Consider the following 12,841-nt stretch of genomic DNA (forward strand, 5'->3'; position numbering starts at 1 on the left):
GATTAAAGGATTAACAACTTGATTTCTTCAGACACCTTCTTCGCACATCACCTACAATGTTACACAGGCAAAGAATGACTGGGGATTGTGGGTAATGGGAGGATACGTGAAGCTTTGCTGGGGTGTTCTTTGCCTCCACCTGGTGGCCAGGAGTTGAATTCCCACTACTTATTGAATGGATTTGTGGACTGTCCATGCCATTGGAAAGAAAAAGGCTTCCTTAGCATTTCTTTGACACTTTGAGCTCCCACCCATTTCTAACCTGAGAGATTAGAGATGAGCTGATTGGTGGGTACACATACAAGAGCATACATATCAGTCTATAGCTAGGTGCAGTCTGGGATTGGCACTTTTGGTGTAAAAAAATCAGCTTTTTTAAAAAACACAGCTTATATTCCAAAATGTGTTGCAATAGTTTGCTGGAGCAGTATACCTGCCATAACATTGATTTAAGTCCCTATTTAACCTAATTATTTATTAAGAAAAGTACAATAATTTTATTGTTTAACAATGATGTTTACATAAGTATTGATAAACTGCTTCTTAACCTTTGTATATTGTGCAACTTGAATAAACAATCAGAAGACTGGAAGAAGAACAGAACACTAACCTACGTATTTATGTCTAAAGGGCTATTCACTTTTTTACTGGAGTGGTGAGATTTTGGGATATAGCTTTTTTTTTAAAAATCATACAACCATTGTATGAATACAGTAAAATCCCTTGACCAATACATGTTATGATATTGTCACTTACAACACTTGTTTAACAATGTATTGCAAACTTCTCTAGCACTTATAGGGAAAGGAAAGGCTAAATTAAACTTGTATGATTTAGATAGAGCATGTCATTTTAAGACTTTTTTAAATTCACTTTTTTTTTTAAAATGTGCTTCGTTCTCTTGGTATCCCTTGTTGAAAAATAATACGTACATATCCTACATTAGTGGAAGCTAGCTGCTGGTTGGTGTCTGCACACATTTGTCACTTGCGATTGGCTAGCTGCCAGTAGTGCAATGCTGTTCCTTCAGCAAATGATAACAACATAATGAAGCAAATTTGATAATAGAAGTAAATTGGAAAGTTGTTTATATTGTTCTATCCAAATCATGAAAGAAAATGTTGGGGTTTCCTGTCCCTTTAACATTTTAACAACTTTGACTCACTAACAAGAGCTGAAGGAGTCCAAATATATGTTAACATGATGATGGATCTAAGTTCAGACATTTATTGTAGTGCTCTAAAAGAACTATAGTGTTTATCTAAATGACTTGCATAAGTCTGCCATCTAGAGCAGTGGTTCTCAACCAAAGTGACCTCAAGGCCCGGTAAATTTTAGCTGGACATGTCCAGGGCCCGGTAGATATATATATATATATATATACATATACTAATGCAAGATAGAGAACCAGCACTCAATATCTAAGAGAGCCTCCAGGGTGCACTTTTAATCAGAATAATATTCACAACAGCAAAGAAGGCACTCTCCGTTGTTCACAAATTCATTTATTTGTTAAGGTAAACATTTTCGGCGTCTCCCCTGTCCTCAGACCTCAGTGGTCTGAGGATGGGGAGACACCGAAAACGTTTACCTTAACAAATAAATGAATTTGTGAACAACGGAGAGTGCCTTCTTTGCTGGTGTGATTATATATATATACTGTGTGTATATATATATATATATATATATATATATATATATATATATATATATATATATATATATATATATATATATATATATATATATTAAGCAGCAGGGATTTGCCCTATCAGTAACTAAGCAGTTCAGTGTGGGTTTAGTGGGGGCCCTGGAGTGTGGGGGGTCCTGCCGAGGGTCTGTCGCTGTGAGGGCCATGGAGTGTGAGGTCTGGCCCTGGAGGTTGGGGGCCCTTTCTTTGGCCCTTAATGTTGGGGGTCCTGGCTCTGGAGGTTGATGGGCCTGTTGGGATTAGGACAGAGAGGCTACCATGTTCATTTGCATAAATTTGAATACATTTGGGTCAGTGTTTTTTCAGTTTTCCTGGGGCCTTGATTGGTCAGTCTGCCCCTGGTGTGCAGTAGGGTAAGAGTGTGCAGTGGTGGCATGACAGGTCAGGGCCCAGTAGCAGGGCTATCACGGCCCGGTACTGGGCCACGGCCCGGCTGTTGAGAAACCAGGATCTAGAGTACTTTTTCATAATCAAGAAGAAATCATTCATAACTAATACATATGTGAACACATCTGTATGTATTAAATGGCACATTTATTAACTTAAACACATTTAAGTCTTCTGTATTATGGCAATTTTTGGCCCTAACATACCCCTCTGCACTAATAGTCCAATCAGCTTGTTGTACTTGATAAGGGTGACCACAAGTTTCTATGTTCAGCAATAAAAGGATCAATGTAAGACAAAAACAACATGCTCTAATTCTTTACAGCACACAATGTTTAGGAAAACTCACACGAAAACTCTATGGCTTTTTTTTTTGGTGGAAGATTATTCATTAACGTCAATTTTAATTATTTTTTTCCATTTAATGCCCTCAGCAGTTTACTTTGACCCAATTTTCCCAATTTCCGCTTGCCTGCAGTTTACCATTTGCATCTACCATTAAAATAAATGGGAAGCGCTAAATGATAATTAACACTGCGTTTACATTTCCCCCCTGATGAACATTGACTAAAACTTACAGCTCACAAAAGGAGACGTTAGGAAACAAAGAACAGGCATAACAGTGTGAAAGTATACCCGAAAACCAATTCCGTTTGTGCACTGGGGGCCAGATTATGAGTGGGCGCTATTTAACACTCAAACTTTTTAATTGACTTGAAAGTTTGTTTAAAGAGTTTGACCAAAGGACAAAGTTGCACTAAACTACACAATTAGCCCCTAAACCACCACATAGCCCACCACAAAATACTACTTTGCACTATTAACTTCTAAACCACCAAAACGCCACATTGCAAAGTAACCGCTACAATATTAACCCTTAAACCCCCACACCCTCACATAGCAAAGTATCCCTCTACACTATTAACTCCTAAACTGCCACAACCCCCATCGCAAAGTACCCACTAGCCTCTAAAGCTTCTAACCAGCTAACATCCCCAACCTAACTCCCCCTAAGTTGCCAAAAAATCCTAACATTACATAAAAAAAATTCCAGAGAAAATAAAAATAACTACCATTACAGGAAAAAATTACAAAAATAAAAAACCCATAGTTATGCCTATTCTAAAACTAAAGCCCCACTTAAAAAAACACCCCAAGATAAAAAAAAAATCCTATAACACTAAAATAAACTATAGCAATAACCCTTAGAAGTGATTTAGCAAAAAATATACTAACCATTCTACAAGTAACCCCCCCAAAAAAAATTTAAAAAAAAAGCCCTACTCTTAAAATTGCCCTGGAAAGAGAATTTGGCTGGGCATTGCCCTTACGAGGGCATTTGGTAGGACAGTGCCCTAAAGCTCTTTTGCTCACCTCCAAAAAAACAACCTATTAAAATAAAACACCAAAAAAAACCCATCACTAAACCCCAAAGATGGTAATCACCACACTTGAATACGGCTCCTACGTGATCGACCAACAGTGGTGCTCTTCTTCTATCTTGGTGGCAGTCGTCTTCTATCTTCATCCCAGCAGCAGTGGTCTTCTATTTTCATTAGGGTGAAAAGTACCTTATTTGGGGTCCTTATGGGAAAGTTTTTTAAAAAGCAAAGGTATGTAGGGTCCCTGTATAGGTTTGGTAAAGAGTATGGTATTTTGTGAGGCAGTTATTATGGATCAAGATTTTTCACATGTATTTGCATAATGAGGGTCTTTTTTGTGGTGGTTATATGAGTTAATTGCAGAGAAGTTGCTTCTCGTTCTTCTTCATTGCATGTGCAGTTTACAAATGTATTTCCAATGATCTGCTGGAGAATGAACATGCAGTGAAAAGGAATCTTGAAACATGACCTGCACTAGGATAGATAAAGAAAAGTAGTTAGTAAACCGTACAATTCAAAGGCAAAGTTTGAAGCAGGGTTCTCTATGATATTCATATCACCCCCATACTGAGTACTCTGCCAGAGGAAAGTCTGGATATCCTGAGGTATTGTCTACACAGCATTTTGGGGAATATATCAAGGTAAGGAGTCTAGGTGGTATAGGGAGAGAACTAAAAGGTCCAGTGTTGGCTCTGGAGGCCTATAAGTTAGGATCTTCCGGGTTGGGATTTAGTTGATCCTACATTTCTTTAAAAGAAAAGAGGATATAAACAAAAGGATGAAGGGAAAAAATAGAGCTCAAAATCTGTAAAGGATCCACATTAAAAACTGTAGGAACATAAAATGCCAGATTACAAGTGGAGCGCTATTCAATGCTCTTGCTCGATCATTAACTGGGCTAGAAGTAAGCTTTTTTGCGCATGTAGGGTTGCCCTCGTATTACAAGTTAAAAGTAAACTGTTTTCGCTCTCGAGCTAACCCGATACGTGTAAAAAGCCAGGCTTAGAATATCCTGCAAGTGATAATGTACTCCCCCATAGAAGCCAATGGAGCAATAAAAATGGAGATAAAAAAACAACACCTTATTTGAACGCAAACACAATCTCATATTCTCAAATGCTGTAATCCGATATGAAAATATTAATTTCACGTTCCAATGTTTTTTTACATAGAAGAATATGTTTTATTTATTCATAAAAATATATATATATATTTATAAATAAATATATATATATATATATATATATATATATATATATATAAATAAATAATGTTTTTTTTTGGTATAATATATATCTATACCTATATATAGATGATTATATATAAGTATAGATATATACATATACATATATATATATATATCTATTTATAAATACTTTAGCTTGCAATTTTTTTTGCATGCTCTTGTCTTGTTGTATTCTTTATAGTTATGTATTGTGACTGTTAGCACCTGATTTTCCTTTTTTTTCTGTGTGTTCACCGAATGTTTTTAATTAATACATTTTGATTTTTATGTTTTTTTTTTATTTGTTTTTTATCCATTACTACTGAAAAGAAAAACATTTCAATGGGTGTATATTTTGCATACTTCTTAAAGGGACATTATACACTCATTTTTTCTTTGCATAAATGTTTTGTAGATGATCTATTTATATAGCCCATAAAGTTTTTTTTTTAAATAAATGTATAGTTTTGCTTATTTTTAAATAACATTGCTCTGATTTTCAGACTCCTAACCAAGCCCCAAAGTTTTATGTGAATACCGTCAGCTACCTTCTCCAGCTTGCTCCTGTTTGTGTAAAGGGTCTTTTCATATGCAAAAGAAGGGGGGGGGGGGGGAGTGTCTTATTTGCCACTTGCAGTGGGCTTTCCAGCTACCTTTTCAACAGAGCCAAACTGACAGCTTCTAAGTAAGTTTTTAAACAGTTTTATACTGAATTTTTATATCAGTATCTGTGCATCTTATTCTTTATAGTAGTGTCTATTACGTGCAGTTATATGAAAATGAGTGTATACTGTCCCTTTAATATAAAAATGTAAGCAGAAATATTGAATAATGTTTGAAACATCTAATATTTTTTCCAAAGAATAAAAAATGTTAACATGCTTAAAATGATTACCACACATGCTTGGCAGAAGTGTTAGAAAAAGGCACAGAGACATGCGGAAGTAAAACACTTTAACACACATGAATTTAATTATATACAATTAAATTTGGTTACATTTTTTGTTTGTTTAAAAAAGTGACCTGTATTCAATTTATCATTTTTATTTAACAACAATCAAATTATTAGTACACAGAATGTAACAATTTCATAATAGGTTATAGCAGCAAATATTTGAAGGTATATAGATGATGTTTGATAAGAACAGAGTAAGTAATACAATATAAATGGAAGAACCATATAGGAAATATATACATTGTACTTTGAATAGCTTTCATAATAAAGTAAAAAAATTAAAACATTTTAGTCAAAATTGACCTGCACACTAATTTAATTTATTTCAGTTTTGTATCGATACATGACTGACTACATAATATGGGACACCAACTGCAATCTGAAAAATGAATTCTAGTGTACAAGACATAGATAAGTATACTCCACAAGTCATGTGCACAGAACACATTATCAATAAAACTGTTAGTTTCGCTAGCTGCAGTTTTGCTTAATAAAGTATATTGCAATAATGTTTAATCAAATTTGAAATGAACTAATGTGTAGTTAAATTTTTGACTGCAATGTCCATTTAATGTGTTACTTGTACAATATTTGCAAATTAATTGTAATGAATGTTAATATTAAATAGACATTTGGTCATATCTGGAACTCTTGCTCTGTGTACCTACTTTCCCCTTTCAACAAATACAACCCATCTCTTCCCTCACATTTTCTTCCTTCGAAACCCACATGATTATCTTATTCTCTCCTCTATCTCTGTGTGTTGCGATTATATATTGCCCATTATGGCTACTTTATTGCCTCTGCTCAGCCATCCCTTCCCTCATTCTTGAAGATTTCCAGCTCCTTGTCAACAATCCCACTACCCCTGCTGCAAAAAAACTTCCTCGTACGGTATGTCACTATGGTCTGACTCTCCCTTGATCTGATTTTCAGCTTTCGAAGCACTCTCTCAAAGTTCACAAATTACTGCTTTCCTTTTTCTGACCATCATCTCCTCACTTGTAATATCACAGCACTTCCTACTGCCCTCACACCAAATTCTGCAGGAGCATTAAGTCACTTGATCGGTAACATCTTTCAAACTCTCTCAAACCTCTGCTCTCTTCTATTTGCTCCTTTTCCTGCCCTGGCCAATCTATCTGTCACTATAATTCTACTCTTACAGCAGTCCTTGACAGTTTGGCACCTCATACCATAACCCAAAAGTTACACACTCATCCTCAGCCCTGGCATACTCATCTGACATGCTACTTATGCAGATTTTTTACGGCATTGCTGAGTGACATTGGAGAAAATCCCATTGTTCAGCTGACTTCCTTCCTTACAAGTTCATCTTAAACTCCAACTATTCTGCCTTTAACCTCTCCAAGCAGGATTACTTCTCTACTCTGATCTCTACTCTTTCTTGAAACCCAAAGCGCCTGTTCTCCACTTTTTACACCCTTCTCTGCCCACCCCCATCTCCTATTTCCACTTTTCTCTCAGCTCAAGATTTTTCCAACCACTTCACCAACAAAATAGATTCTATCAGAAACAAAATAATATCTCAACACACTATCAGTCTCCAACCCCCTCAACCGATCACCAATATCCAAAACCCACAAAGCCACAGACTCCGCTTTTTTGCTCCTGCTAATGAGGAAGACGTATCTGCCCTTATAGCCTCCTCTCACCACACTACCTGTCCCCTACCTGTCCCATCCCCTCCCAATTACTGCCCTCCCTCTCTTCTACTTCTATCCTCACATATATTTTTAATCTCTCCCTCAGCACTGGTATATTGCCCTCATCCCTTAAACATGCACTAATCACAGCAATCCTCAAAAAATCTTCTCTTGATCCATTATCCCCTTCCAACTACTGCCCTATTTCCCTACTCCCCCTCGCCTCAAAACTTCTGTAAAGTCTCTTATATACACGTTTATCATGTTTCCTCACATTAAACTCCCTCCTTGAACCATTGCAATCTGGATTTTGCCCCCAACAATCCACAAAAACTGCAATCCTAAGGTTACTAATGATCTAATTACAACAAAATTAAAAGGCCTCTTTTCTTTGTTAATCCTTCTTGATCTGTCTGCAGCCTTTGACACTGTTGACCACACTCTCTGCTCTAAACCCTCTAATCCATCGGCATCTGTGACACTGCTCGCTTTTGGCCCTCCTCTTACCTGTCTAACAAGACCTTTAGTGTAACCTTCTCTGGCACATACTCTGACCCTTTACCACTTTCTGTTGGGGTACCACAAGGCTCTGTCCTTGGTCCCCTGCAATTCTCATGATACCCAAATCCACATCTCTGCCCCAGACCTATCCCCTTCCTTACTAACTCGTGTCACTAACTGTCTTTCTAATATTTCTTCATGGATGTCCTCTCACTACCTTAAGCTAAATCTCTCCAAAACTGAGCTCCTTATTTCCCCCCCTTCTAATAAAAGCCCCCAACTTTCTCTAACTGTTGATAATAACATCATTACCCCAACCCCGCATGCACGATGTCTTGGGGTCACACTTGACACAGATCTCTCTTTCACTCTCCACATCCAGTCTTTGGCTAATTCCTGCCGCCTCCACCTTTAAAACAGCTCCATAATTCACGACTTCCTCACACTAGACACAACTAAGACTTTAATTTACTCTCTCATCATTACCCGCTTTGACTATTGCAACTCCATCCTCTCCGGCCTACATAGCTGCCATCTATGTCCATAATAAATGCTTCTGCCAGGCTAATCTTCCTAACAGGTCGCTCCTCATCGGCTGCACCTTTCTGCCAGTCCCTTCACTGGCTTCCTCTAACCTCCAGAATGAGACATAAAATCCAGACTCTAACTTTTAAAGCTCTCAATAATACTGCTCCACCCTATGGCCCCTATTTATCAAAGGTCTTGCGGACCTGATCCGACAGTGTGGATCAGGTCTGCAAGACCTCGCTAAATGCGGAGAGCAATACGCTCTCTGCATTTAACATTGCACCAGCAGCTCACAAGAACTGCTGGTGCAACGCCGCCCCCTCCTGACTCGCGGCCAATCGGCCGCCAGAAGGGGGGTGTCAATCAACCCGATCGTACTCGATCGGGTTGATTTCCGGCGATTCCTGTCCGCCTGCTCAGAGCAGGCAGACAGGGTTATGGAGCAGCGGTCTTTAGACCGCTGCTTCATAACTTGTGTTTCTGGCGAGTCTGAAGACTCGCCAGAAACACTGCCCTTCAAGCTCCGTATGGAGCGTGATAAATATGGGCCTATATCTCCAACTTAGTCTCCAGATACACTCCCTCCTGTCCCCTTCGCTCTGCTCATTACCTCCTTCTCTGCTCCTCTCTTGTTACCTCCTCACATTACCGTCTACAAGACTTCCTTTGGCTGGCCCCTGTTTTGTGGAACTCTCTGCCTCGCTCTATACGACTCTCCTCAACAACAGTAACAAAAACAAAACATATGAATTCATCATATTAAATAATGTATTTATTGTATAACTTCTCATAAGGAAGCTTTATCCATTTAACTGTAAAGATGTAATAACTATTTTTTTAGAGAGCAGGACCTGTGTAATAATCCTTCTACATAGATGTTGTAGTGAAAATCACCAGACAAAAATGTAATAGCAATCAAACAGTGAGAGGACATAAGAAAAATGAAATGATATTGTATCATAATAGTTATGTTAAACTTTTTGATATGGAGCCAGACATACATTTAAGTTTTCTGTTAGTTGTTCCAAGGGCAGGCTTGACCTTTTTCGCACTATTTCTCATTTAGATCTTTTTCAGTGCTTATCTATAATTTTTTATACCTATCTATCCAAATATTAACTATTTGCATAGAACATATTCTTCATAAGAAAAAACAAGGTGTTTAAAGGCATGTTTCTCATAGTGGCTCAATATGAGCAACTTAAAGGGATATGAAACCCAATTTTTTTATTTCATGATTCAGATAAAGCAATGGTTTTTAAACAACTTTCCAATTTACTTCTATTATCTGATTATTTTTTTCTGTTGATATTCTTTTTTGAAAAGGATACCTAGGTATACTCAGGAGGTGCTGATTGGTAGTTGCACATATATGCCTTTTGTAAATGGATGACCAATGTGTTTAGATAGCTCCCAGTAGTGCACTGCTGCTTCTTCAACAAAAGATACTAAGATAATTAAGCAAATTATATAATAGAAGTAAATTGGAAAGTTCTTTAAAACTGTATGCTCTATCTGAATCATGAAATAACATTTTGGGTTTTCATTTCCCTTTGATCAAACTCACATTAATATTATTTAGTGATAGAGCACTATATGTGTCTCACTTAGAGGGACAGTCAAGTCCAAAAAAAACTGTCTTGATTCAAATAGGGAATGTAATTTTAAACAACTTTCCAATTTACTTTTATCACCAATTTTGCTTTGTTCTCTTGGTATTCTTAGCTGAAAGCTAATTCTAGGAGGTTCATATGCTAATTTCTTAGACCTTGAAGACTGCCTCTAATCTGAATGATTTTGACCACTAGAGGGCATTAGTTCATGTGTTTCATATAGATAACATTGAGCTCATGCACGTGAAGTTACCCTGGAGTGAGCACTGATTGGCTAAAATGCAAGTCTGTCAAAAGAACTGAAATAAGGGGGCAGTCTGCAGAGGCTTAGATACAAGGTAATTACAGAGGTAAAATGTATATTAATATAACAGTGTTGGTTATGCAAAACTGGGGAATGGGTAATAAAGGGATTATCTTTCTTTGTAAACAACAAAAATGCTGTGGTTGACTGTCCCTTTAATGATAATGATTTAATTGTTTTGTGTGGATATATCCTGGTTAAACTGCTATAGAATTTTTTAACTTCTGTTACTCCTGTACATACATAGTGAACCAGATACAGTACATGTAGAAAATACACCCAGTGCTGTCACCTAGTGTTGAATAAACAGATTGCAGGACTTTACTACTATTCTTTTAAAAAATATTATGATCAGATGAGCCGGTATGAAACTGGACCTAAAGAGACAGCAGTAGCATCTATCGCATCAGAGGTGACTCAGTTTGCGCCACTCTCTAAACAGGCGTGGCATTTCAGTGCGGTGCATGGAGCATATGTACTTCAAAAGGAACTGTGATAACTCTTGTTAAAAACTTGTGGCAAAATTTTTTCTATTCACAATTGAAATCCAAATTTCTTTTTCTTTTTTTCCAATATTTGTCTGCTAAAAAACTTTTTTAGCATCCTTTTTCAATCAAATAATATTTCAATATATTTTAAAAAAAATCTTCCTTATGCATGTCAATTTTTGTTTGCGTTTAATGTCCCTATTGATGAGGTCTGATAATACAATATGCTTTTGAACACATGCTATTGAATTGTTGAACAAAACATATTAATTTGGCCCCATTCAGTTATTAAAATGGTAAGTGAGAAAGAAACCGCTTGTAGTAGTACTTCAAGTCAGAAAATTAGTTCTTATAAATGCATCAAAATTTTGTTTCACTTGGTATCTGAAAAAAAAAATACATTTTTATTATTAGTATTTTGGTACTAAATTCAAATAAAATCTATAACAGAAATTTATCCCATGCACCAATAAATATATAATTTTCCTTTATGTTCTACAGTTTGATTATTTTAACATACATTTCTAATGTTACTAAATTTGGTGTGAATTAATACTTTTGTTTAGAATCAATTAAACTGGTTAGAATCAACAATATTAATGAAAGCTTAAAAAAAATTAGTTAACGTAAAAATGAAATCCTGAGGCATTAAAATATGCAAGGAATACTCATAGAGAATCAAAGTTTCATAAAATAGCGTGCTCTTTTTATTTTGTAATTTATGCTTAAACGGATATTTAACATGACTTGCTGTAAATTATACATATTATGATGTATTCAAAGCAAATATTATCCTCAGAATAATATGTATAAGTATTTTTTAAATTATGTTATTTGTGTAGTATTGAACATATAAGATTAAAGGTTTAGTTTATTTAAAGTAATGGATGCCACCATTTTGGAACCTAGAATATCTATCTATTCTGCCAAGGACAATTAGAGACACATATAAAACAGGCAATAAAAGAGAGTGTGCAAACAAGGCTGTGTGGAATTTAACTAACATGATTTCTGCAGCGGCATTGTTTGCACACTCTTAGGGTTAGATTACAAGTGACGCACTCATTTTTTTTCACATTTGAGCGCTAACTGTGCTCAAGGTAAAAAAAATAGCACGGTTGGATTAGCACTAGTATTACAAGTTAAAAGTAAAAAGAGTCAGGCACGCTATCTCCAGGAATTTGGATGTCGACCACGCTAACTACCCCTCCCCACAGACTTCTATTGGGTGCGCTAAAGAAAGGTTTTTGTATTTATCACTGATGCAATACTGTGCTAGATCAACTGCGCTAAAGCCAAAGGTGTGATAGGAATTCTTCAAATTCCTATGTTCTTTACTTAGAAGAAATTATCTGCTAGATTATGAGTTTTGCGTTAGGGTTAAAAAGCAGCGTTGAGAAGTCCCAATGCTGCTTTTTAACGCCCGCTGCTATTACGAGTCTTGCAGGTACAGGTGTACCGCTCACTTTTTTTTTGCGACTCAAAAATACCGCAAATCCACTTACGTCAATTGCGTAACCTATATTTTTAATGGGATTTTCCTAACGCCGGTATTACGAGTCGTCCTCAAAGTGAGCGGTACACCCTCTACCTCCAAGATCCCTAACGCATTTGAAAATCAGTAGTTAAGAGTTTTATGGGCTAACGCTGTAGTATAAAAACTTTTAACTAAAGTGCTAAAAAAGTACACTAACACCCATAAATACCGCCGCAACTTTAATAAATATATTAACCCCTAAACCGCCACATTCCCACATCGCAAACACTAGTTAAATATTATTAACCCCTAATCTGCCATCCCTAACATCACCGCCACCTACCTACATTTATTAACCCCTAATCTGCCGCCCCCAATGTCACCGCCACTATATTAAATATATTAACCCCTAAACTTAAGTCTAACCCTAACCATAACACCCCCCTAAGTTAAATATAATTTAAATAAATCGAAATAAAATTACTACAATTAACTAAATTATTCCTATTTAAAACTAAATACTTACCTATAAAATAAACCCTAAGATAGCTACAATATTTTGTTTATTTTTATTTTACAGGCAACTTTGTATTTATTTTAACT

At 36.3% G+C, this 12,841-nt stretch overlaps 1 protein-coding gene across 1 annotated transcript in view; it reads right to left on the reverse strand.

The window, feature by feature from the left end:
- Positions 1-5,650: 5,650 nt before the first annotated feature.
- Positions 5,651-12,841, reverse strand: part of LOC128662695 (chloride anion exchanger-like) — a 160,065-nt gene continuing 152,874 nt past the window's right edge. The window contains exon 21 of the mRNA XM_053716581.1: positions 5,651-11,145. Coding sequence (XP_053572556.1) covers positions 11,122-11,145 — 24 coding nt within the window. The 3' untranslated portion in view covers positions 5,651-11,121. The remainder of the gene's footprint in view (positions 11,146-12,841) is intronic.

This window comes from Bombina bombina, chromosome 6 (assembly GCF_027579735.1).
Source record: "Bombina bombina isolate aBomBom1 chromosome 6, aBomBom1.pri, whole genome shotgun sequence".
NCBI lineage: Eukaryota > Metazoa > Chordata > Amphibia > Anura > Bombinatoridae > Bombina > Bombina bombina.